At 47.9% G+C, this 27,500-nt stretch overlaps 1 protein-coding gene across 1 annotated transcript in view; it reads left to right on the forward strand.

Annotated features, from left to right (window-relative positions):
- The window catches only part of LOC311315495 (cadherin-4-like), a gene marked incomplete at both ends in the record, with an annotated part of 270,228 nt that overhangs the window by 201,064 nt on the left and 41,664 nt on the right, over window positions 1–27,500 (forward strand). The window contains 3 exons of the mRNA XM_084446164.1: window positions 1,760–1,945; window positions 22,411–22,566; window positions 26,816–26,960. Coding sequence (XP_084302290.1) covers window positions 1,760–1,945; window positions 22,411–22,566; window positions 26,816–26,960 — 487 coding nt within the window. The remainder of the gene's footprint in view (window positions 1–1,759; window positions 1,946–22,410; window positions 22,567–26,815; window positions 26,961–27,500) is intronic.

Consider the following 27,500-nt stretch of genomic DNA (forward strand, 5'->3'; position numbering starts at 1 on the left):
GGGGAGAGAAAAAGAGAGAGAGAAGAGAGAGAGAGAGAGAGAGAAGAGGGGGGGAGTGAGATTGAGAGGAGAGCGGAGTTGAGAGACGGAGAGTGATGATGTTTGCGAGTGAGGTCCGGGCGCAGCCGCTGCGCTCTACTGTAACCCTGCGATGTGTCGGCAAAAACTCCCGTAGGACCAGATCTGCGGTTCCTCAGTACAAACTGTACTGTAGAGGATCATTAAAGACCATAGTCCCTGGACGCCAAGCGCAGAGCGTTATTAGAACCGTGCGTTGAGAACACGGACTGTATCTCTTCATGTCAGTCTGAGAGGAAGCTGTTCGTTTGCTTGGATGTGGATTCTGTCTCCCAAAGCCCCGGGCTGTACTGTACATACATTAACATTACTGTACTGAACCTGACAGCCTGTCAACTCTATGTGCTGTTTTTTTCCTAATCAATCTTTTACTTGGAAATGTGAAACATCCTGCATATAGCTTCATACACTTAGGGATTACTATCAAATGTATATATATATATATATATATATATATATATATATAATATATATATATATATATATATATATATATATATATATATATATATATATATATATATATATATAATATATAACATATATACAATTTGGTAACACTTTCTATGATGGTCATGTCATATTGAGCAGGCTTCAGGAGATTTTTTGATAACATTTTATATGATCATGCTTATAAAGCATCTTACACACATTCACAACACATTATAATGCACTTATAAGGCTTTATAAGACTATTTATAAATGTTTATAGTCATGCATGCCACCTTATAACAAGGTTTGTAAATTATTATAAGTGGTAGGTATAATGTATTATATATCCATGCTACACAGCAGATTATAACTACAAGCCAGTTATAAAGACATAAAGAATGAATGTTTTGTCATTTTACTTACAGCCAACAAATACTGCAAGATCTCATAATCGTGTTATAGTTTGATACAATTACTATCACTTTACTTAAAGCTCACATTCATGTTATACTGTAGCGTATTATTGATGTTGACAAGACATTATTCCTTTTCAGAGACTTAGAATTTATAATCTGTCATGATACATTAGACCAGTTCTCCATGTATCTTTATAACTGGCTAAAGTTTGGTACTTATACTGTGCTGTATAGCATGGTCAGCAAATTTATAACACATTATAATGCACTTATAAGGCTTTATAAAACTCTTATCATACTGTAGTCATATTTATAAGACATTATTTCTACCACTCATAATAATTTATAAACCTTATTATAAGGTGACATGCATGACTATAAATATGACTACAGTATGATAAGAGTTTTATAAAGCCTTATAAGTGTATTATAATGTGTTATAAATTTGCTGACAATGCTTTATAAACATGACCTTCATAGAAAGTGTTTCCAAATAATCTTCAGAAGCCTGCTTGATAGAGCTAGTTGTTTCAAATGCACACTTGAATGTGTAAAACATTATACAAACCAGTATCAGTGTAAGGGCCTCATGTCGAACACTGCTGAGGTACGAGGCTAATCATGACACGGTTCCAGATAGTGAGATGTGTGTATGTGTGTGTGTGTGTGTGTGTGTGTGTGTGTGTGTGTGTGTGTGTGTGTGTGTAGGTGTGTGTGTGGGTATGGTTGTCTGCTCTAGGTCTGCTCTAGCTACATCACCTTAGACTCCTCTCTCTTCTCATTCAGCACACACACACACACACACACTCATCTGTCTTTTGCGTTCTTCTCAGGTCATCGGGGTAGAGGAGGAGAAGGCCGACAAGCAAGAGGACCAAGCCCCGCCCACCGCCATCCTGTTCCCCGGGCAGCGCCAGGCCAGCTCCAGTGGGCTGCGGAGGCAGAAGAGGGACTGGGTGATCCCACCGGTCAACGTGCCCGAGAACTCCAGAGGACCGTTCCCTCAGATGCTCGTCAGCGTAAGTGACATCTCTCATACGTTCTCGCCCCAGTCTGGAGAACGAATCCTCATCCTCATCCTTAGCTACTGCAGATACACACTCAAAGGGTATGAAGGAGAACAAGTGAGATGATGATGATGATGATGATGATGACGATGATGATGCTGATGCTGATGCTGATGATGAGCTTGGTTCATTCTTAGTTCCTGTTGATTATTATGAGGCGTGTTTGTGATGTGATTACAGCTGTGAATGGGCAGAGGTATTCTACCTCTTTTGATCACGCTTTTCACCTCGTAGAGAAAGAGATGGAGGACTGTGGCTTGAGCAGCTCTTTCTCTCTCTCTCTCTCTCTCTCTCTCTCTCTCTCTCTCTCTCTCTCTCTCTCTCTGCTCCTCTGTCCAACCGTGTGTTGCTTTGTTCAACCGATCCACTTTCAACTGAGTTCAGTGTTATTTTTATGACAGCCCTTTTTTTTTAAACGCAGTTTGTCGCTGAACCTTTCACAGAAGGCGTATTGACGACCTGGGGAATGATGGATTTCCTAGAGGGTCGTTAGCATCAAAGGCTGCTTTATCCCTCAGCCGAGACAGTGCAGGAGTTCATCCCCTCAGGTCTAATACGATCATGGCCGCCAGCCCCTCTTAAATCACAGATAAGCATCTTGTTTTGAACTGCGAGGAGGCAAAGCCCACTAAGATAGGAACCTCCGACATCCCACCTGTCCAATTATCTCGAACCACGGGTTGAAACCTTCCTTATTGCTTTTCATAAGGCTGTTCGCCCTGTGAACCAGGAGAATCTGGGCCCCCACAAGCCAAATGTTGCTCTGCTCCCCTAGTCTCTTCTTGATCATTATTCTACACAGCTCATTCCAGAGAGTATTCCAGAGATGGAACAGCACGTGAGTGAGTAGCGTTCAAAGTAGCTTCAAATTACGTTTCAGCAAAACTGCTAAAAAAGTATTGAATATCAACAGGACAGGGGGGTTGGGATGGGGGGTGGAGACTGTGAAAGCCTTGTGAGAGAGAAGATAGCATGAATAAATAAACGTGTGAATGTGTTGTTGTGTGGAGCTCGTGCTGCTGAGTGTTTAAAATTCAGAGGTTCTGTCACAGCGCAACGCAGCTCGCCTCGGGCAGGAAGGCTCCGGAACCCGGGGCTGGTGGTGTCTTCTCCAGTTCATGAAAAAACATCACTCCCGGTAGAAGATAGACCCGGTTACACATGCCTCTCTCTCTCTCTCTCTCTCTCTCTCTCTCTATCCCTCTCTCTCTCTCTCTCTCTCTCTCTCTCTCCCTCTCTCTCTCTATCCCTCTCCCTCTCTCTCTCTCTCTCTCTCTCTCTCTCTCTCTATCCCTCTCTCTCTCTCTCCCCCAGTATCCCTCTCTTCCTTCATCATGGATGTCTAGCCACCAGCTTGCTCTGGCTGTTTACAGAGCCCTCTCTATTTTAGCTTTTGGTATCACATTGTGCAGAAGAAGCACTTTCTTTTGTCTGCCTCTCTTTGCTTTGCGCCAGTCCCGAGGGGAAAGAGGAGCGACTTGAAGAGAACTTTTCTTGTAAAAGATAGACATCGAGAGCGGGGATGTTTCTGCGCCCTCGTTGGAGTGCTGGAGATGGAGGGGGATCTGGGGGTGGCCAGGGTGTTATTTGGAGATCGGGCGTGCGCCCCGTCTGTCTGGCAAAGCTAGTCCTTCTCTCATCAAAGCCCCAAGCCCCCGAAACACACAGCCTCCAGAAAGAGAGTTCTGGTGTGTGTGTGTGTGTGGTGGAGGGAGGGGGGGGCAGTCAGATGTAGAAAGACGAGGACTTTCGGAGAGGGGGGGGATAAATCAAAGAGCGTTTGGAAGAGTAGCGCGGGCAGAACAGTCCACTTGTGGGCTGTAAATATGGCCGCTGGAGGCTGGAGGAGGGTGAGGCGCGCTCACGCGTCTGTCGGGGTCTGTGGCTCTCGCTTTCCTTCCCTAATAATGTCCGAAGGCACCGAGGGCCATCCGGAGCTCAGGCAGGACAGATTTAACAAGGAACCAGACATCCAAGAGGGGAAATTATATTATCCCTTTTGTAAGTGTGTTTGGGATTTTTGGGAACCATTAAAGTGGTGCTCGTATGAAGCAATATATTCTCTTATTTTTTCAGTTTAGTCTTTGGATTCAATACCGTTGAGGCAAGACAGGAGTGAGGATGCAACACTTTGCACAATGAAAGACTGGTTATTATTATTCATATTAGAGCATATATAGAGCATATATTTTGCTAAGATTTTTAGTAATGATTTATAAGTGGCTAATTGGCTATTATGGCAGTATATGTCTCTCCCTCTCTCTCTCTCTCTCTCTCTCTCTCTCTCTCTCTGCCATGTCTCAGTGTGGGCAGGCAGTGTTGGCCGTGTGATGCCTACCTAGTCTAATGGCCTGTGAAGCCAGTCCCAGTCCTAATGGGCTGTTCTGTCATCCCGGAGAGAGAGTGACACCCAGGAGAGGGCGTGGGCCACGTCAGCCACCCGCTCCCCTCTCTCCCCAGGACCCGGGGGCCGTCACCGGGTGACACGGGCGCGGTGACAGCACCCCCCTCGCCGCCAGCCGTCCCTCCGCGCCACCCCACTCTGTCACCGCCATCAGGCCGGCGGCGGATTGGAGAGAGAGGGGTGGTGACAGCGGTCCCAGCTCGCTCGCCCTCATGGCAGCTAGTCAGTCCTGGGGAGACGCTGATTGGACGGTACGACTCACCCTCACTGCACTCCCACACCCGAGAACGAGACGAGCCGGATGACTCATCGACCGCGAAGGGTGCCACGGCAAGCCCACGGTGAAGAGACACTACTGCCATGTTTCCGAGTGTCGTTTTTAGTCAGCCGATGCCAATCTTTAAACGCGAGCGTATCTAGCGCCACAGCCACCAAGGCCAGGGTCTTCGCCTTCAGCCGTTAGCTGCGCTAGCTTCGGTGGCGTGGCGCTTATAGACCCGGTTCCTCCTCTTAGTTCTGGAGGCGCACGCTTACGGCTACAGCCATGGAGCTGAGCGGCGCTACACGACCGCAACCACAGCGAGAAGAAAGAGCAACTAAGAGGCCGCACCGAGGATCGAAGAGAAGCGCCCGAGCCTTTCTGGAGAGGAGGGAACGGACTTTTGGCAGAGCGGGAGAGAGGCCGGAATGATTCCTCGCCGTAAACAGCTGTTCTTTGTTGCCTGCCTTTCTTCTCCGGCCAAACAGTCGTCAATGGCATGTAGGAGCCATCGATTTCTCACAGAAGCTTTTCTGAAACCTCCCATTGATCCGCGCACCTCTCGTGCGCCGTGGAGGAATCGATCTTCTTATGCTCGGATAAATAAAGACTCAACCCCCCCCCCACCCCCCACCCCCCACCGCCCCCCGCCACGCCCCCCCCCCCCCTTCGCCTTTAGGACCGACGTCAGCAGAAACCCCCCCACCTCCCGCCCCCTCCCCCAGTGAAACAACAGCTCAGAGCAGGTTCACTGCCAGGAGAGCTACACGGCGGTCTATTTGAGGGGGGGTGGGGAAAGTGTGTGTGTAGGAGGTGCACCAGCTCGCTCACAGCCCGGTAAAGTGGTGTGCGCTTGCTATTCAGCCTGTATCACTGAGAGGATGATGACAGGTGCAGAGACCCAGAGGCCGCCTACACACAACAGCGTGTTTAGCCGAGGTCGGACAGCTGCGGCGAAAACAGAAAACAGTGAGCCTCGCCGGTGCGCTGTCATCGCTGTGGAAGCGGCCGTGTTCACTGCGTTGAGAAGGCCCGAACCTTAGCAGAGCTGGAGAGATCCTAGCGTTCTGTTGCCGCATCCCTGCGCCCAGGAAACGGTGTCATGTCGTACACAAAGAAACACGTTTACATTAACGGGAGCATAGATGTTGTGGACCTACTCCAGGAGAGTGGGTTAGGCTGTAAGCAGAGGTTTTCATAAATTGCCCTGTGATAAGAACGTGAGTGAAGTACAGTAGAGTGGATCCACAGAGCTACGGTACTAAAGAATGCATGAAAGATAAATATCTTGAGTTCTGGTGCTCGTGCGAATTCCCGGTCTTTTTGAGCTTTTCACAAATCTTAATATTTCACTTTTTATTTTTTGCGACTGCCCTTGGTAAAGAGTTGACAGAAGTGAGATTCGTAGATTCATCTCACAATAAGAGGAGGACATTATATTGACAGTATACTGCAGGACATCTTCAGATTGGGCTGGGTTCTGTTGGAACACGCCTCACGGGCAAAATTAATGTCCTAGTTTCAGTGGATGATTTTGTAAAACCCTTATTGATTTTCAGCCCAGGAAACATTATGCACCAGAGATTGTATTTGCTCTCTGTTGTACCTCTCTTGACAAATAATTGAGACTACTCTAGACAATATCAATATAGATGTTGACTATTCAAAATAAACTTGTATCTTATTTCAGTACACTGTGAATTCTCAAAATGTCAGCGGAATGTCTGCCTTTCTTCATGAAGAGGCAGCCACTTCTATGTGACTTGTTTTTCTCTTCTGTGTGTGTGTGTGTGAGTGTGTGTGTGTGTGTGTGTGTGTGTGTGTGCCATCTGTGTGCGTGTTTACTTACTGTACCTAGCTGCCGTTGCACCTGTGCTGTGCTCCAGTAGCCCCTCCTCTCTAGAGCACGTTCAGAACAGACTTTTGAAGAGGGGGGGGGGGGGGTGGGGGGGGGCGGTTAGAAGACCCCCGGGGTGTCTGACGTCTCCTCAGCGCACGTTTACCAGTGATTAATGACTACAGCGCTCCGCCAGCACTCACCACAGCTACCAAACAAGCCGGGGAACGGAGAGAGAGAGAGAGAGGCAAAGAGAGAGAGAGTGGGGTAGAGCGAGGGAGAGAGAGAGAGAGAGGGAGAGAGGCAAAGAGAGAGAGTGGGGTAGAGAGAGGGAGAGAGAGAGAGAGAGGGAGAGAGAGACAGAGAGAGAGAGAGAGAGAGAGTTGGGTAGAGAGAGAGAGAGAGAGGGAGAGAGAGAGAGGCAAAGAGAGAGAGAGAGTGGGGTAGAGAGAGAGAGAGAGAGAGAGAGAGGCAAAGAGAGAGAGAGAGTGTGGTAGAGAGAGGGAGAGAGAGAGAGAGAGAATGAAGGGAAAGAGTCGAGTGTAAAAGAGAAGCAAGCTGAGCCGGCGCTTATACTGTAGAGCCCGAGGTTTTGATAGGATATATGAGAGGGATGTGTGTGTGTGTTTGTGTGTTTGTGCGCGTGTGTGTGTGTGTGCGTGTGTGTGTGTGTGTGTGTGTGTAAAGGCACAGGGCAGGATTAGAGGAGAGGCTAGAGCTGTGTTTGGGTCTGATAGACTTCACAGAATCCAAAGTGTCCATGGCCTCCTCAGGCTCAAGGCCTAATGAAAACTTGCCATGCCAACACACACACACACACACACCCACCACACTGCAGCACACACACACTCGACAGTACAGCGCTGGAACACTACAATGCCGCACCCCACAACACAGCTCATCAATCCACCTCCTAACCCATCCTCAGCCTGCTGAAGCATAATGCTCAAACCTCTCACACACACACACACACACACACGCACACACACACGCACACACGCACACACACAATCAATACACACACAAAAAACAACACAGGGCTGCTAACAAAGGAGCAGTCCATTGTATGTGTTCCCTGGCGTGGTCTTTGTAAACACCCAGTTTTTTTTTATAGTTTTTTTTTATTTTTTATCCTCAAACAATGAAGCGAGAGAACCAAGCCAAGTACAGCAGGACTCCATCTCGTTGTCTGAAGCCAGTTCACCAGACGAGCCGCAGGAGAAGTAAAACCCCACAAGGTTGGGAACATTTTAAGCATCCCAATCCAATTCCTGTCCGCTAGGAAATCTCCTCGCTCCACATATGGAATGCGTTAAACATGTTTCGTTGCGACAGAACTCATTTTACGGGCCAAATAATTTCAGGCTGTGAAAATAGAGAATGGTTTCGGACCAACAGAGTCTATAATACCGCGTTTGTTTGCACTGTTGCATATTTTGATTTGCTATGTTTGTTAGTTTCAAAGCCTCTCTCTCTCTCTCTCTCTCTTTCTCTTTCTCTCTCTCTCTCTCTCTCTCTCTCTCTCTCCTTCTCTCTATGTTCAGGAATGTACTGTGTAACCCTGCTGCCCTTTACTTGGCAGTCACACAGTTCTCTGTGTATGAAAGGAGAAACACACACACACACACACACGCCCACGCTGAAACACACACACACACACGCCCACGCTGAATCACACACACACACGCCCACGCTGAATCACACACACACACACACACGCCCACGCTGAAACACACACACACACACACGCCCACGCTGAAACACACACACACGCACACGCCCACGCTGAAATACACACACACGCCCACGCTGAAACACACACACACGCCCACACTGAAATACACACACACGCCCACGCTGAAACACACACACGCCCACGCTGAAACGCACACACACACACGCCCACGCTGAAACACACACACACGCCCACGCTGAAACACACACACACACACGCCCACGCTGAAACGCACACACACACACGCCCACGCTGAAACACACACACACGCCCACGCTGAAACACACACTCATCCAGCAAGTGGCTGAGGTCGTCTTGTCAGCGACACGGACGGGATGTAGGAAACAGAGAAACGGTCTCTCCGGAGAGAGACGCCACTCGTCCAGAGTCAAGCAAGGGAGGAGGAGGAGAGCAGATGGAGGGGGGATGAAGAGGAGGAGGAGGAAGAGAGGAACCTCACTCTTTATTTCACCCTCCTCCCAAAGCAAGGCCTGGCGGCTGTGTCTGCATTACGCGCGTTTCTCTTTGGGGGTTTTTCAACAGCACACATCATCCCTCGTTTCAACCCGACCCCCCCTCGTTTGATTTCCCTGCCAAAGCCCCACTGGTGTTTTCTGTTCCTGGATAAGCATCCCTATTTTCGAGATGGTTTAAATCATCGCTCTCCGAACACAAACTGATATTTATTGTCACTTGCTCCGTGGCAGTTGAGAGATGGCTTTTCTCAGAAGCGTTTCACTCTCTCCGATCTCAAGGGGTTGTTTTTGTCGCAGCTCTGGCAGATGTCTCTGCGATGTACGAACGGGCGCGCTGGCGCCTGAATATTCATCGCAGAAGTAATGAGCCCTTTAGCTCTTGCCTATCTGCTGTGAGAATGGGAGCTGGGTCTCTTTCTTGAAAAAGTTGAAGGAAGCTAACTTTGCGCTGACCCCAGTCCAGCAGTCAGTGGAGGAGAGAGAGAGAGAGGGAGAGAGAGGACGAGAGAGGGAGAGAGAGAGAGAGAGAGAGAGAAAGAGGGCGAGAGAGAAGGCGAGAGAGAGAGAGAGAGAGAGAGGGAGAGAGAGAGGGCGAGAGAGAGAGAGAGGGCGAGAGAGAGAGAGAGAGAGAGAGAAAGAGAGAGAGAGAGAGGGGGAGAGAGAGAGAGAGAGAGGGCGAGAGAGAGAGAGAGAGGGAGAGAGAGAAAGAGAGAGAAGGAGAGAGAGAGAGAGAGATATTAGACAGATCAATGTAATTATGTTTATCAGGAAATGGAGTCCCTTACAAGAGTTCCTTACAATCTCCCCTGATTGACAGTAGAACAAATCGTTACTGCATTTATGTAAACGGCGACAAATCCTTATTTGCTCCCCTAGTCGTCGGCGCGGGACTGGAAGGAAATGTTCCACTGTGGCACCGCCATCGATTCAGCAGGACAGAGCCGACGTAAGGGGTGTTGCCCAAACGGCGCTCTTGCCAGTGGCCTTATAGTAAGATTCCCGTCTCCCTGGGGGCTCAGGCAGCTACCACTCAAGCCCCCGGGCTGAAGTTTTACTGCACCTGTCCCCCACACCCCCCGATGCCCCCCCCCCCCCTCCGCTCTTCCTGGGTCCGCCTCCGGCTAAACAAAACAATAAATCGACTATTTTCTCCAGGACTGCGGTGTTATGTGGAGGGTCAAGGGCATAAGTCTGAGACGAGAGGAGCCTTTATGAGGCAGATAAATAACGGCTTAATGAACAGCCCCTCCGGTCTGGACCCCTGGAGCCTGGAGAGGGAGACCCCGTGCAGCAGCGGAACGTACAGTAAGAGAGGAGGGATGTGGGCGGGTCAGGGAGACTGTTTGCATTGCGTGTTTTAGGCTGACAGACAGGCAGACAGACGGACGGACGGACGGACGGACGGACAGACAGACTAAAAGCTGCAGACAAAGAAAGTTGCAGACCGCAGAAAGCACTGCTGTTACAGTATTCTTTTCCTTGTCAGCATGTCCCACAGAGGTAGGGACTCACAAAGGAAAATCGGATTCAACACAAAGGCAAGCAGCATTTGTGTGGAATGGGAGAAAAGAGTAATTGCCAGGGAAAAAGTCCTTGGGCATGATGGGGAATTGAATTGGAGCGCTTTAGGTTGCAAGTCATGTGAAATTCTAATCTCACTTAATGCGCTTGTATTTTTCCATCTCGCGTTCTTTTGCTCAATCTTTCCTCAAGGTAAAAATGTGAAGCAAATCGAAATCCATGCCTGTACCAGAAAAATGTGATCCTATTTATGTTGTCATTTGGAAAGAAAGGCCTTCATCAGAATCTCTTCATGTTAATATAATGGATTCTGTCATGGGGGGGTGGGGGGGGGGGCAGTGGTGGTTGATAGCGCTTCCGTATCCAGCTGGTAATAACTGTGTGTGTGTGTGTGTGTGTGTGTGTGTGTGTGTGTGTGTGTGTGTGTGTGTGTGTGTGTGTGTTTGCGTGTGTGTGTGTGTGTGTGTGTGTGTGTGTGTGTGTCTTTATTAAAATGCATTGCCACCATTGTTTCACAACATCTTCTTGAGAGGAAACTGCTCTTCAGATAAACAGTTTAAGAGCAGATAAAGGCATATGAGCTTCCATACCTTAGGTCTCTAAACACTCTAGCCTCCTTATTGCTTCTCACTTATAAACATCTTCATCTTGCCTGGGAATTCATTGAGTCTTCATTTTCAGAGGAAAAAAGCATTTCCTCTAATATCCTATAAACCTTTAATATCCCAGGTTGTTCGTAAACTCAAACCTAATGGACAAGTAACTCAGCTCTCTCCAGCACTCCTGCTAGCACAGACCCCAGAGGACTTTAAACACGCAGTGTAGTTAATTTAAGGGCCTTTGCGTTAAGCCACAGAGCTCACCTGTCCTTCCGACTGTTTGGTTTCTGAGGCTGTTCTTGTAAGAAGCCATGTTTCCATCCACACGTTTTATGCGAATTAAGTTATATCGAATTAAAAATGCCTTATGGAAACAGTAAAATTCGATAAAAAATCATGAAAATTGACAAAATGTTTGTACTGTCGATCTCATCGGATTTTCTCTTGTTCGATAAAAGTATTTTGTGATAAATGCTTTATCCAATTTAAAGCTCTAGATGGAAACGCACGTTCACCGGCTTTATTGGCATTCATATTTTTAGCGATCCTCACACAATTCGATTGACAAGTGGATGGAAACATGGCTAGAGACCTCACACGATCTCACATTGTTCCACTCTGCACATCAGTCTGGTAAAGCTCGATGGAGATCCACTTGTGCACATCAGAAAATGAATGGCCAATCAGCGTTATTTGAGGAAATACTAGCAGCGAGCTAGCAGCTACGCTGGGCAGGGTTTAGGTGTGACGACAGCGAGAAGCAACTGCTCGTTCCAAAACAAACATGGCAGAGGTTGGCGTAGATGCTATAGCAACAGTTATATTTGAACCGGAGAGTATTTCTTCGCTAAAAGAAAAGCAAAGAACGACACTGAAGACTTTTCAGAATGTTTTCACTCTTCTCCCGACTGGCTTCAGTAAGAATTTGATTTACTCGCGATTCACAGGGTTCATCCAATCACCTGGCGAGTAGTTTTGACAGTGCCTGCCCTTTTCCAAACAGTTTCCAGCGAAGCTTTCCCAGATGGTTGTGTGAAACAAACCATCTGGCACTTGTCAGGTTAGTTCTTGTTTGGCCTTGCAAACCATCTGACCCTGTAAGGCTAGTTCAAGTTAAGACTAGTAGGTTTGTGTCTTGTAGGCTTAATTATCATCAAAACTCATACTGGCCCCGATGGTTGGATATGGATTTTGGTCTACTGGCCTCGTAGGGGATCCAGCCATGAGGAAAAGAACTAGATATCACTGACATATTTTATTCTGCACACACAGAGACACACCGGGCCAAGTTCAGTTTCTACTCAGTTCTCCCCCACAGTCAGGAAAAGGAGAGTTTGGAGGTGCCAGGAAAAGTTTGTGAACACAAAACATCCCCACCCCGGTCTTAATCACAGGAAGACAGGCACGCACCATACACACACACACACACACACACACACACACACACACACACACACACACACACACCTTAGTCTTTACTAAGGTTCATTTGTCAAAATGACAGCTGGACACAGGACTCAGGCTGAGAGAAAGTTTGCCAAGCAGATTCCCTCCCAGGGAAGAGCCAAAACATGGGAAACATACTGAGTGTATGTGTGTGTGTGTGTGTGTGTGTGTGTGTGTGTGTGTGTGTGTTCTCAACACGGCGGCGGCAGGATGTGGTCCAGCCCCCAGCTTGCCTGTGCTTGGCATGAAGCAAGTTTGGCAAAGAAGGGTCCATTTTGTCAGATATCCAGTCAACACCAAACATGAAACCACCCCCCACCTCTTCACTCCCCAATCCCTCCATCCCTCCATCCCTCCATCCCTCCATCCCTCCATCCCTCCATCCCTCCATCTCTCCATCCCTCCATCCCTCCATCTCTCAGGCATCTGTCTACCTGGTGGGACTTCCTCTCCTTCCTTTGGCTGGACAAGAGCCACACACACACACACACACACCGCACACACACACACACACACACACACACACACACACACACTGCACACACACACACACACCGCACACACACACACACACACACACACACACACACACATACACACACACACTGTTCACATCACCGCCTGGATGAGTTTGGGAACTATGTGCTGCAACTCGTGTATTTGTGTGTGCGGAAGGACTAATGGAGGCAAATTCACACGTTCCAATCATTGTCCGAAACTCTGCGTCTCTATGAGTATTAGAAGGACAATAGAACATAGTAAGGTCACGCAAATCTCTCTTCTAAAACCTTCCCCCAGGTGTCTGTCCCTGCACCGTCCAATCAAAGAGCAGCAGGACCCTTGGCCACTGACCCTCCATAGCCCATTATAGGGTTCTGCTGATCCTGTGTGTTCAGGGACTCTTTCTTTTTCACTCACTCTCCGCTGGTTCCCCTCTGGTGTGCATTCTCCTCCTCACTGGCTGCAGCCTGATGGATTTTGAATGTGAGGGGAGGGAGTGGTGTGTGTGTGTGTGTGTGTGTGTGTGTGTGTGTGTGTGTGTGTGTGTGTGTGTGTGTGTGTCTGGGGGGGGGGGGTGTAAATGAAGGGGAAAAGTGCTGCAGCAGCACACTCTCTCTGAAAGTCTCCCACAGTCTTTTGTCTAATTATCCAGACCTTGTTGGTGGGGGACAGAAGTGTGTGTGTGTGTGTGTGTGTGTGTGTGTGTGTGTGTGTGTGTGTGTGTGTGTGTGTGTGTGTGTGTGTGTGTGTGTGTGTGTGTGTGTGTGCGTGCGTGTGAGCGCGTGTGTGTGCGTGTGTGTGTGTGTGTGTGTGTGTGCGTGTGTGTGTGTGTGTGTGTTGCTGAGTTATATTGGTGTAATAGGTCCTTGATAGTATGCCTCTGGGAGCCACTAAGGAAGTCATTCATGCATTTAGAACACTTGTCACTTCATGATATAATCCATCCTTTAATGAAAGAGAGAATGAGAGAGAGAGAGGGAGGGAGAGAGAGAGAGAGAGAAAGGGAGAGAGAGAGAGAGAAAGGGAGAGAGAGAGTAGCCCCTATAACAAATCACAGCCAAAGACAGCGAGAGGGCGCATCCTCTCTTCTTTCCCCACTATAATGCTCACATTCTCTACTGTCTTCTCCCTCAGTGGAGGGGAGAGAGAGATGGGAGAGAGAGAGAGAAAGAGAGAGGAGAGACAGAGAGAGAGACAGGGAGAGAGAGAGCATAGAGAGACAGAATGAGAGAGAGAAAGACAGAGAGAGGAGAAAGACAGAGAGAGAGAGAGAGAGAGAGAGAGAGAGAGGAGAAAGACAGAGGGAGAGGGAGAGAGGGAGAGAGAGAGAGAGAGAGAGAGGAGAAAGACAGAGGGAGAGGGAGAGAGGGAGAGAGAGAGAGAGAGAGAGAGAGAGAGAGAGAGAGTATGGACATGATCAGTCCTTTGTAGTGACCAGGGAGAATAGCCTGGCTGAGATCCTGCACCATTCCGGACCTGGCTCCTTTCACACATCCACTAATTGGAAAAGTAATTCACTGCTCAACTGCCATTAATGCCTGTTCTTAATATTATTATATAGAGAAGTCTTATACTTTTCAAACTGCCCTCACCTATCACGCACACTCTCTCTCACACACACACACCCACACACACACACACACACACACACACTGAGTAAGCATAGTTCTGTGTTTTCTTGACTTGAAGGTAAGGTAAAATCCTGACATTCCTGTCAACCCACGCCCCCCCCCCCCACACACACACACACACACACACCTTCAGAAAAGACAGAATATGCAACATCAAAGCACAGCAGAACTCAAGTTCAAAGAGGCTTGGGGAGAGCTCTGCAAAAGCTTTGCTGACTCTAAGCAAAACTATGAAAATGTCTGCTTATCTGCAGTGTGTGTGTGTGTGTGTGTGTGTGTGTGTCTGTGTGTGTGTGTGTGTTTACCATCAGAGGAAACAGTGTGTCATTGCCACTTGCGCACCTCTCTGTTGTTGACTATCCTTCGCCTCACTGCACAGTTAGAGTTAGTTAAGTTGAGGCCCACACCTGGATCTCTTCATGTGTGCGGGGCGTTACTCTGGTAAACCTCTATTGTACCTGTTTGTTCCAGTTTGCGTGTCTGGAAGTGACGGCTCACTGTTTGTCTGGCTTTAGTGCTGCGCTGCTGTCTGAGGAGACTGATCCCCCCTGAACCACCACAGACCGTAATTGGCACAGCAATGACATGTCGTGTGTGTGTGTGTCTGTGTGTGTGTGTGTGTGTATGCTTGTGTGTGTGCATGCATGCGTAAGTGTGTGTGTGTATGTGCATGCGTTTGTGTGTGTATGTGCATGCGTGTGTGTGTGCGTGCGTGTGTGTGTGTGTGCTTGTGTGTGTGTGTGCGTGTGTGTGTGTGTGTGCGCGTGTGTGTGTGTTTCTCTTTCACTCCCTAATGCCTCTCTCTCTTCCTCTGGAGCAGAAATTGGCAAAAATGCCAGCAGCTTAGCTGTTTCCCAAACCAAGGATAATGTTCTCACAAACATAAAAGCAGCAATTTGAACCATCCTTCTCTTAAATAATACAATCATAATAGAACAGTATCTTATTTTATTCCAGACACAAAAAGCCTTTCGAAAGCTGAAAGAGTTGTTAGGGTGATATACTGTACAGCACAAAGAATGAAGTTTAAAGACATTTTCTTTTCATGTGTGCAAAAGAGTTTTGCTGAATACAATGTTGAGTTTTACAAAGGCAGCCATTCCAATTTAGTTGTGTTTGTGGATGAAAGTTATTATACTGTATATGTATATGCATTTTTCTTTGTGTATAATACTTTATCTTAAACTCAATTTTAATGTGAATATGCGGCCAATTTGTAGCCAGAGACTGACCAGTGCCAGCGGTGTATGCCTCTGATTTAGATCTGTTAGGACATTCTGGAACATTCTGGAAGGAGACCTACTCCATATGTTCCCTATTACAACATTACAACAATATTCAATATGTGAAAATATATTCTGGACTAGAAAAAAATCATCCGGCCACATCTGTATGCGATCACACATGTGGGTCATGTTTTCGATTTGGCCGTAGCTCTGTTGTGTGGATATTAGAGCGACGCTTAGTGAATCAGGTTTGACAGACCTGGCCCGACGTGAGACAGCTTAGCTGGGGTCGTGACCCGTGACCCCCCCCAGGGCTCCGGCGTGATCCCTAGTGGTAGAGACAGCGGAGGATACAGCAGAGGATATTTCCCTCGCTCGCCCGTCTCCGAAACACGCCGCACGGAGCTGAGGATAAGCTCCTCCCTCCTCCCTCCTCCCCCACCCCCCCGCACTCTCGATGTTTGTATACATCTTTATCCGTTACCATAGTAATGCTGAGTCGTCTTTGTGTAGGAGAGGAGTGTGTGTTGAATTTGCGAGTGCTCGTACCCGAAGGTCCTGTGTGTACAGAACAACGTTCCTATGTGTGCATTGCTCTCTGTGTTCCGTTGTGAATAGATGTCCCCATGGGCTCTGCTAAGAAGGACAAACACACACAATAGCAGCACGCACTCAACGCGGGTATCGCCTAGAACAGGAACGTCCGACGTTGATCTTCGGCCTCAGACAACAACACAGAGCCTGGAGCCTGAGCCGGTGGAAGCTAAACCCTGTGGGAGCTAGTGTAGCCAAAGCGCACCTCCATAGCAAGGGCCACTAAGGACTCACAGTAGCTTCACCTTCTAATTAACACTCGAGGAAAAAAACTCTCCCTGTATTCATGACACCATGGATTGATTACATGAATTAAACATTTCCACTCTCAAACTATACAGCTCTACAGGAAAAAAAAAAGAAAAAAAAAGTTTTGTTCACAGAAGTGCACACAGAGGCCACTGTTATTAACGTCGTTTTATATATTCTACACTTTGGGATAAAAAGGCGCGCACATGAAAATGCATGCACATGTTGCCGAGATGTGGAAGTGCCCCCTCCCCCCACCACCCCCCCCCCCCCCCCCCCACTCCGCGCTTCACTGACGGTGGCAACAGCGGCTCTGGCATTAGCCCAGGGAGCTGCACTCCTCGACATTATTCCTCCTCCTCCTCGCCCCTCTTCTGCTTCTGGAGAGCCAGCGAGTGCCATGCTGGTCTCTCATTCGCTTGACTCTCTCCTGGCAGGAGGGAGCTAAGCTCAATGATAAGATCTGTTTAAGACCCAGACAAGTTGTCAGTAATGAAGGGAATTGCTTTGATCCTCTGACAAATAGGTCACTTAACTAGTGTCTGCTTTCTGCCTAGAGAGGATACGGTCTAATACGGTATCTCTCTCTCTCTCTCTCTCTCTCTCTCTCTCTCTCACTTTTCTCCCTCTGAATCTCAACAGAGAGTGTGTGTGCGAGTGTGTGTGTGTGTGTGTGCGTGTGGGTATGTGCGTACATGTGTGTGAAAGAAGGGTAGACAGTGAGACGTCCTTGTTCGTCTTTTGTGAAATCCAGAATCACAGACTGAGCTATTTGGCCCGTTCTGCACGTCCGCGCCAGGAAACAGACGAGTGTCAGAGAGCAGGAGCTCACTCTATTCAGGGGCATCCTGCCTGTCTATCATAACTGTTGATAAAGGAAAGAGTGAGGAGAGAGTATCTTTGTAAGAGGAGAAACATGTTTTTAGCTGAAATACTGAGAGAAAAATCCAGTATAAGGAATCCAGAAACTAAACAGAAACACTGTATTCCAGCTGTGTTGACGTCGGGTTCATTAGAAAGGCTCTTCTGAGCGACTGAGCGATATCAACAGAATCTACCGGCGCAAACGAACAGTGTGAAGGTTCTGGCGGCGTTTTTTCGCCGTTGCACTGATGTTGCGTGAACGTTGTGGGAAGGTGAGTTAATTGGCTGGAATGGAACGTGCAGCCGGTTCTCCCTCAAGCAGGAGAGCCTTGAAACGCCTGGGAAATTAGGGGGCCAGAAAAAAGAACTCGGAAGAAATGAAGAAGGGCTATCACTCCTTAACTGCAAAGGATTTATACAGCACTGCCAAGGCCAGCGGATTGGAGTAATTTCATTTTTCATGCATGGTTTCGGCCCCAAAAGAAAGGAAGAGAGAGAGAGAGAGAGAGAGAGAGAGAGAGAGAGAGAGAGAGAGAGAGAGCTTATTGGCAGTGGAGTGTGTAATTGTTCCATGTGTGTTATTGAACTGTGGGAGCAGTGGATGAGTATGTATGCTTCTACCCCGCTTTCCCGCTTTGAAACTTACACTCCTCAAAACCAGGAGGGGGGGGAGTTACAGCAGAGGGAGAGAGAAGCGTCAACTTAGCGGCTAGTTGTTGTTTTTTGTTGTTGTTTAGGGGATGTAGATTCATTTGAAGCACCTCTAGCCAATGCTGGCGTTTTGTTTACACATTATCTATGCCGTCAGAAAGTACTACTCTGATTGGACCATTGGACTCTGAAAGAGTTTGTCCTGAAATTCCCCCAGAGGTATTTCAAACACACGCATGCGCGAACACACACACAAATACACACACGTACACACACATTCCAAATATTCCTAGAGATAATACATTTTTGTCCGACCATATTACTATCTTACCCTGTTTGTTTTAGAGTGTGCTGTCCAGCGTATCCAATGACGACCGGTTTTGGGGGAGACAGTGGCAGTGTGTATTGGCAGTGAGGAGTGCAGTACAGAGATGATGATGATGATGGTGATGATGATGATGATTATGATGACAGGTTGTTATTCGGCTGCCAGAAGCGGTCTGGATGACACCCGTCTTCCGACGCCTGTCCTACCCGTTGTCCTCGCCAGGCTCCTGCTGGGCTCGGAGTGGTCAGGAGCCTGGCGTGTCAGAGTACCGGCAAATTGGCGCCACAAGTGGGACGAGAGACAACTTTGAGGAGAGACTTCCTCTTCATGGCCACTCAGGCCTCCCTCTCCCCGAAGCGGCGACTGAACGGAAGAGAAAGCTCGGCCCGCAGACTTGGAATGCTGCGCCGGTGTGTGTGTGCGAGCGTGTGTGTGTGTGTGTGAGTGCGCGCGCGCGTGTGTGCGTGTGTGTTATTGAGGCGTGCGGAAATAGCAGGACTGTGCTGGTTCTGGTATCACTAATGGGAGGAGATGAGGAGGGTGGAGGGTTTGGAGCGTATTTGGGCCCTGCACTGAAAGACTCCCTCAAATAAGTCCCAATTACCCAGCACTCCAGGGCAAATCACTAGCCTAGCAGTGCACTTAATGCCCCTAATAGCTCTTTATCTCCTCTGCCAGGCTGGAGGAGGCTGCAGGCCATCCTGGACCTCTCACAGTACATGCCAGCCCCCGTAGAATAGCCTGCACTCTTTTTACTTTCACATAATGGTGTATCCTGTGTGTGTGTGTGTGTGTGTGTGTGTGTGTGTGTGTGTGTGTGTGTGTGTGTGTGTGTGTGTGTGTGCGCGCCAAGGTTATTATAGTTAACGAAAACTAACTAAAATACAAAAACTAGGTGTGAAAAAACATTTTTGTTTGCTGAAATAAAATAAAAACAATGCTTTACAAAAACACGATAACTGTGTTTACAAAACTAACTAAATGTCTTTAGATTTAGTCTTTTTCATTGAATACATAAGCCTAGTATTTTGCGTGGATATGAAATCTATCCTCCATTCTTTCTTTAGCTGTGCCCCTGCACAGAAGTAACCTGACGTGCGCCAGATGGTTTGTTTTGCATGTGAAACAACGTGAGCTCACGAGATAAGTATAGTCTCACAAGGCTAGGGCAGAAGAAAATAAAAATTATAAATAATTTTACAATAATAAAACTAATACTGAAACTAATAAAACTGAACTAAAACTAAGCATTTTCAAAAAATAAAAAATAAACTAAACTAGCAAACATGCTTTAAAAACTAATTAAAACTAAACTGAAATTGAAAACATTTTATTTTTTTATTTGTTTTATTTAGCCTTTATTTAACCAGGAAAAAGTCCCATTGAGATTAAAAATCTCTTTTTCAAGAGAGACCTGGCCAAGATAGGCAGCAGTGCAATCCAAACACAGAGTTACAGACAGAAATATACAAAAGAAACACAGAGATGCAACAGTAATACAGTTTACACTTGGTGATTTGGCTATATGGCAATACGCTAGTTAAAAACATGAACATACTGTTAAATCCACCTCTAAAACCTTCATAGTGGATTTAAAAACATCTACTGAGACCTGCTCCTCAAGTTTGAGATCATTTTGTAACATGTTCCAGGTAGAAAGAGCCGAATAACTAAAAGCCATTTTCCCGTTTTCTGTTCTGACTTTGGGAACAGACAGCAGCAAGAAGTCCTGTGATCTTAAGGAGTATTTCCGAAGTACTTTTTTGTAAAATGTAGGCACAGAGGTAAGAAGGAAGAAGACCAAGAATTGCCTTATAAATAATGATGTACCAATGAATAAGTGTACGAGTGGACAATGCAGACGTGCTGTAGACACCAGAGGCGTGCCACTCTACAGTAGACACCAGAGGCGTGCCACTCTACAGTAGACACCAGAGGTGCTGTAGACACCAGAGGCGCTCTACAGTAGATACCAGAGGTGCTGTAGACACCAGAGGCGCACCACTCTACAGTAGACACCAGAGGTGCTGTAGACACCAGAGGCGCACCACTCTATAGTAGATACCAGAGGTGCTGTAGACACCAGAGGCGTGCCACTCTACAGTAGACACCAGAGGTGCTGTAGACACCAGAGGCGCACCACTCTATAGTAGATACCAGAGGCGCTCTACAGTAGACACCAGAGGCGTGCCACTCTACAGTAGACACCAGAGGTGCTGTAGACACCAGAGGCGCACCACTCTATAGTAGATACCAGAGGCGCTCTACAGTGGACACCAGAGGCACGCCGCTCTACAGTAGATACCAGAGGTGCTGTAGACACCAGAGGCGCACCACTCTATAGTAGATACCAGAGGCGCTCTACAGTAGACACCAGAGGCACGCCGCTCTACAGTAGATACCAGAGGTGCTGTAGACACCAGAGGCGCACCACTCTATAGTAGATACCAGAGGCGCTCTACAGTAGACACCAGAGGCACGCCGCTCTACAGTAGACACCAGAGGCGCACCACTCTATAGTAGATACCAGAGGCGCTCTACAGTAGACACCAGAGGCGCTCTACAGTAGACACCAGAGGCACACCGCTCTACAGTAGACACCAGAGGCGCACCACTCTATAGTAGATACCAGAGGCGCTCTACAGTAGACACCAGAGGCACGCCGCTCTACAGTAGACACCGGAGGCACACCGCTCTACAGTAGACACCGAAGGCCCTCTACAGTAGACACCGCACCGGAGGATCTCTAGACATCGGAGGCCCTCAACAGTAGACACCGCACTGGAGGATCTCTACAGTAGACACCAGAGGCGCATGAATGTAGCAGCAACAAGTCTCCGTAAGAAGAGACAAAAAGTTAAAACGACATAAAAATAAAAACAAAGAAAAAAGCAAAACTATTTTACACGCCCACTTGGTGTGTGCGTGCATTCGTGCGTGTGTGTGTGCGCGCGTTTTATGTCCAACGCTTCTTCTTGGTCTTGCCAGGAGCTGTTTATTCTTTTGAAGCTTGCTGTCACTTCCCTAATTACTGTACAGCGTCTCAGAAGAAGATGTCCGCATGTTCCTGTTTGTGTGTGTACTTTTTTGTTTGTTTGTTTGCTCACAATAATATTGTGTGCCAATTTCTAAACAGCAACCCAGAGAGTCTCTTTAAAACTCCCACTATCGAAGCCACTGTGGAGAAGAAAAATGCTCCTCGCGATGTATGTTGATCTCATTTTCCCTGTCCATGAAATGTATTGAATTTATTTTCTTGAAGCACTCCAATCCTGCCCAAACAGAATGCCTGCTGCGCGCCCCGCGCTTTAGCGCTAATGAAATCCTCGGGAAGGGCCTGGAGTGCTGGGCCATGATGGATGTGTGTGTGCGTGTGCATGTGCGTGTGTGTGTGTGTGCGTGTGTATGTGTTTTTGTGTGTGTGAGCGTGTGTATTTGTTTTATGAATTATGTACAAAATCTCATTGGTGCAATGATGTGCCAGGATAGGAGTATTTCGCTCCTAGGCACTATATCACGGACTGGATTTGGAATAATAAACACCTTCTCATCACACCGACGGATGCAATTGCACAAAGTGTGTGTGTGTGTGTGCGTGTGTGTGTGTGTGTGTGCGTGTGTGTGTGTGTGTGTGTCTGTGTGTGTGAGTGAGTGTGTGAATTCATCTTTGGGTGTTATGGTGTTTATATTTGTGTGTGTGTGTGTGTGTGTGTGTGTGTGTGTGTGTGTGTGTGTGTGTGAGTGTGAGAGTGTGTGAATTCATCTTTGGGTGACATGGTGTTTATCTTTGTGTATGTGTGTGTGTGTGTGTGTGTGTGTGTGTGTGTGTGTGTGTGTGTGTGTGCGTGCGTGCGTGCGTGGGTGCATGTGTGCATGTGTGTGTGTAAAGAACATTATTGCTCAATATTGCTTTTGTAGCTTTACATTCTATATCAGAATGTAAACCACTTAGACTGTTTAGAGAGGGTTTAATACGAAACACTATGAATGAAGACAGGCAGTCTACTAGACTGGCATTGTGAAACCTTACCTTGTGTGTGTGTGTGTGTGTGTGTGTGTGTGTGTGTGTGTGTGTGTGTGTGTGTGTGTGTTCCAGATCCGTTCGGACCAGGACCGTGACATCTCCATCCGCTATAGCATCACAGGGGTGGGGGCTGACCAGCCCCCCAACGAGGTGTTCAGTATCGACCCTGTGGCTGGCAAGATGTTTGTCACCAAGCCTCTGGACCGGGAGTCACGCTCATCCTACCATGTGAGGGATACACGCGCACACACACACACACACCCACACACACACACACGCACACACACACACACACACACACACACAAACACACGCACACAAACGCATAAGCACACACACAGATGCGCACACACACACACTCTCACACACACACGCATATGCACACACGCACACACACACAAACACACACACACACAAATGCACACGCACACACACACACACACACACACAAACACCATTCCAATCACTTATTACAAATTAATTAACCTCTTTGATGTGGGTAATCATGATGATGATTTGGTCCACAAGTCCCACTTTGTCTCCATTTTCTCTCTCTCTCTCTCTCTCTCTCTCTCTCTCTCTCTCTGTCTGTTTGTCTGGAAGCCATGTTGTTTATTTGCTGAAGGGAACTCAGTCAAAGTTACAGTCCTGCGGAGCTCTGGAGGCCCCAGTGCTCTCAGTGGGAACTCAACAGATTTATGCCCAAGTGGAGGCAGGATCGATGGGGTGATTTGTCAGGAAAGGCCCTGGCTTGGTGACGGCTCCCTGAGTCACTGCACCACGCCGCCTGGCAGGAGTGTCCAGAGAGCAGGGGCCGGAGTGACAGACTGAGATGGAGATGTCTGGGTGAACAGGCCCCTCATACAGACACACTGAGAACTGGGGCTGAAACTGAGCTGTTATGAACAGACCAACTCGACCATCCCTGAAGCGGTCAGGCAGGCCACTGGTGTGAGTAAGGATGGGACACAGAGAGCCTGTAGGGATGGTTTTATTAGTGCAATTTAGCAACCAGACACAGAGTTTAGTCAGGGTACTGATGCCTAATGTTTATTTAATGAGCTGCAGTAAAACGAGGACAGAAAACTTTTTTTATCTCCCAAAAACATGAGCGTGCTGAGAATCAAAGCCGGTCGTCCAATCGGATGCCTCCGGAGGACAACAGCGGGCCCGGTGAAGCCGGCAGCCGCCTCCGAGCCGCTTCCCGCGCCGGCGGGATTTGCGTGCCGAGCGCCGCTCCGCGCATGTCTACCGCCTCACCTCGCGCGATAGTAACTTTGAATTCAGGACCCGGACTTCCATTTTTCCGGCCCTTAAACGCCGGCTTTTATCTCCCCACCGCTGCTGTTATTGAATTAGAGCCGGGGGGGGTGGGTGGCACTGGGGGGTGGCGTTGGGGGGTAGATAAGGGCTGTGTTCCCGGTCGGTGACGGCGGGGTGCACCGGTGGCAGGCGGATATTGGGTGCAAGACCAGATCAGGCGATGGGCAGGAAACGTAAAGCCGAATTAACCTCGGCGAGACCCGGAGATAACATTTTTAGTGCGGAGGAGAGAGAGGAGAGGAGAGGAGAGGAGGAGGACAGGAGAGGAGCAGGGGAGGAGAGGAGGAGGAGAGGGGTGAGAGATGGGAGAGGATCTTCACCTGTCTTAGACGGAGCAGCTGTGGGGAAATGGTCCTCATTCTATTTCCTGCTACTGGGCGACAGCCCCCGCCCCCCCCCCCGCTAGAAACTTTATGTACACTGACTGTCAGCCTCCCTGGTGTCCAGAGAGAAAGAGAGGGAGGAGAGAGAGAGAGAGAGAGAGAGAGAAACACTGCCCTCCCTTCCAGTGGACATGGACAAGCTCCTTATTGCAAATTCCTCTCCCCTTCACCTACACTGCAGCACCCGCTGCTCAACTGTTTCCTGTTCCCTCCTCTCCTATTTCCCTTTATCTCTCCTCCTCTCCTCTCTCACTCTCTCACTCTCTCCATCCTCCTCAGGGTCTGCCAGTACAGTAGAATCAGATTTAATGGAGGGTCCTTCTATGTCCTGGTGATAATGATCTGCATACAGTACATTTTAACAGAGTCCATGTTACCCAATCTGAAGGTGATGGTATCAGGAGTCTTGAACATGATATCCTTTCCAAAACAGTATGAACCACAAATTAAATGACACAGTACGTTTCCCAGTACGGCACAGTTTTTCCTGTTAGCGTGTTAGTTTGACCGTCTCTCCGGCTCCATGAAAACAGACCGCCATGTTTATGAATCTCATGATTACCCTCACTTCCCAGTGATATTACCATAATGTATTCTCCTAAGTCCTTCATCAAAACACATTTTCCTTCTGATTTCCTGAGAGAGAAATATTTCTGGCCCTGTTTTTCAGCCTGTATTGATTCCGGTATTAATTCCATGTCCAAACTTTGTGTGAAATCCTAGAGTAGGTGTTATTGATCTCTCCAGCCTGCATCTCCGATCGACTGCGTTGTCGAGAAGTTAAGAGATTTTGAGGATTCATTTTCAAACAAGCCGGACAGAATGTTGGCCTGAGATCTAAGTCCGTGAAATTCAGAGATAAACAGTGAGTCTTTTTTTTTTTTAATTGAGCGAGCTCTTCAGACTCTGGAGATGGTTGTTGTTGCTGGCCTCTTTGGAGGAACAAGTCTTAAGGATTTAGGTGGAGTGGAGAGTGATTTCTCCTCAGAACCTCCATGAGCCTTTATTTCTACCTCCCACCATTCTGTGGCGCCGGAAGGCGTACTTACTCACTTAAACACTACAATCGGGTTTATTATGTAAGGGCGTACTTACACTACAATCAGGTTTATTATATAAGAGTGTACTTACACTACAATCGGGTTTATTATATAAGGGGTGTACTTACACTACAATCGGGTTTATTATATAAGGGGTGTACTTACACTACAATCAGGTTTATTATATAAGGGGTGTACTTACACTACAATCGGGTTTATTATATAAGGGGTGTACTTACACTACAATCGGGTTTATTATATAAGGGGTGTACTTACACTACAATCAGGTTTATTATATAAGGGGTGTACTTACACTACAATCGGGTTTATTATATAAGGGCGTCCTTACACTACAATCGGGTTTATTATGTAAAGGGAGTACTTACACTACAATGGGGTTTATTATGTACAGTAAGGGCGTACTTACACCAAAATCAGGTTTATTATGTAAGGGCGTACTTACACTACAATCGGGTTTATTATGTAAGGGCATACTTACACTACAATCAGGTTTATTATGTAAGGGCATACTTACACTACAATCAGGTTTATTATGTAAGGGCATACTTACACTACAATCAGGTTTATTATGTAAGGGCATACTTACACTACAATCAGGTTTATTATGTAAGGGCATACTTACACTACAATCGGGTTTATTATGTACAGTAAGGGCATACTTACACTACAATCAGGTTTATTATGTACAGTAAGGGCGTACTTACACTACAATCAGGTTTATTATGTACAGTAAGGGTGTACTTACACTACAATTGGGTTTATTATGTACAGTAAGGGCGTACTTACACCACAATCGGGTTTATTATGTAAGGGCATACTTACACTACAATCAGGTTTATTATGTAAGGGCATACTTACACTACAATCAGGTTTATTATGTAAGGGCGTACTCACACTACAATCAGGTTTATTATGTAAGGGCATACTCACACTACAATCGGCTCGGGTTTTGTTTGGAATGTGGCCTTCACATCACAGTCATTATCGGAAATAGTTTAGGTGAGGCATTGCAGCCTACGCTGCAACGCAGGTGACTATTCCCTATGAGCCACGCTAACCAGAAACAGGCTGGGATCTGCTGCAGATCAGCCCGGCCCAGGGAGCTGGTTTTGGGAGCTGCGTGGCCCAGTGGTCCCTCTGCTAGGGCGCTGTGTTTGTGCTAGACCGAACAGCAGTGACCTTGTTACATCAAAGTAGGAGCCTGCTTCTTAATTCATGGTTTTATTATTATTTTTTTCTTCATTGTGGCTCGCTCGCTGTCCTCCCTTGAGTGAAAACAGATGGAGAGAGGGATGGAGGGAGGGAGGTTTGGGCGAGCACCAGGATACATGTGAAGCAGAACTTGGGAGGGTTCAAACTCGCTGTGCATAGTGTTAAAGCAACAGTAGGAATAAATGATGAAGGCTTCGTCCGAGGCTAGATTGTAGAAGAAAGAGCCGCAGTGGTGTATGTACAACAAGAGTGCTATTTACTCCAACACCCATGACTCCGCTTGCCAACGTCAATATTCCTTTTAACAAGACTAGAAAGAGAAGCCAAATACACTCGAGCTGAACAGAAAATATACGGTTCGCACTGGGTTGTTTTTTTATTCCCCAGCCGAGTAACAAAAGGAATGTTGGCTGGGCTTGTTGACGCTCTACCATCGACCTCTCTCTCACCTCTGACCTCTCTGACCCCAGACCGCTCTCTCTCTGTGTGCTCCCCCAGCTGCGGGCCCACGCCGTGGACATGAATGGGAACCAGGTGGAGAACCCCATCGACCTGTACATCTACGTCATCGACATGAACGACAACAGGCCCGAGTTCAGGAACCAGGTCTACAACGGCTCCGTGGACGAGGGCTCCAGGCCAGGTAAGGGGTTGGCAGGTTGACTCGGGGGTGGGGGGGGGGGGGTGGGCGGGTGGCAGGAAGACCCGGGGAGGGTGGGGGGGGGGGGGGGGGGCAGGTAGCCCCGGGGGGGGGGCGATGGGGGGGGGCGATGGGGGGGGTGGGGGCGGGTTGTCAGGTAGACCCAGCAGCGGTGTGGATGGATGGATGAATAAAAGATAAGAGAGAGCAGCGAATGGAAGACTATTCGCCCAAACGATTAAAACCAGGAAATGAGGGCTGAAGCTCTGGACAGGATGACTGAAGAGCGGGGAGCGGAATCTCTGGATGTGGAGGATTAAACGTCCCTCGCCCGAGCACCGCCGCCTCGTTTTATGTGTGCCTTCACAGTGGAAGAATCAGGCAGACGAGAGCAGTGTGTGTGTGTGTGTGTGTGTGTGTGTGGCATGTGCGAGTATGATGGGCCAGGGGATTGTTTAAGCGGAGGTGATCTGAGAAGGTTTCCAGGTGCTTGCTGTGGCTTCATCCGCTCGTTAGGTCTCTCTTCATCTCTCGCTAGCGTTT

The sequence above is a fragment of the Borostomias antarcticus genome (assembly GCF_949987555.1).
Source record: "Borostomias antarcticus genome assembly, chromosome: 11".
Classification (NCBI taxonomy): domain Eukaryota; kingdom Metazoa; phylum Chordata; class Actinopteri; order Stomiiformes; family Stomiidae; genus Borostomias; species Borostomias antarcticus.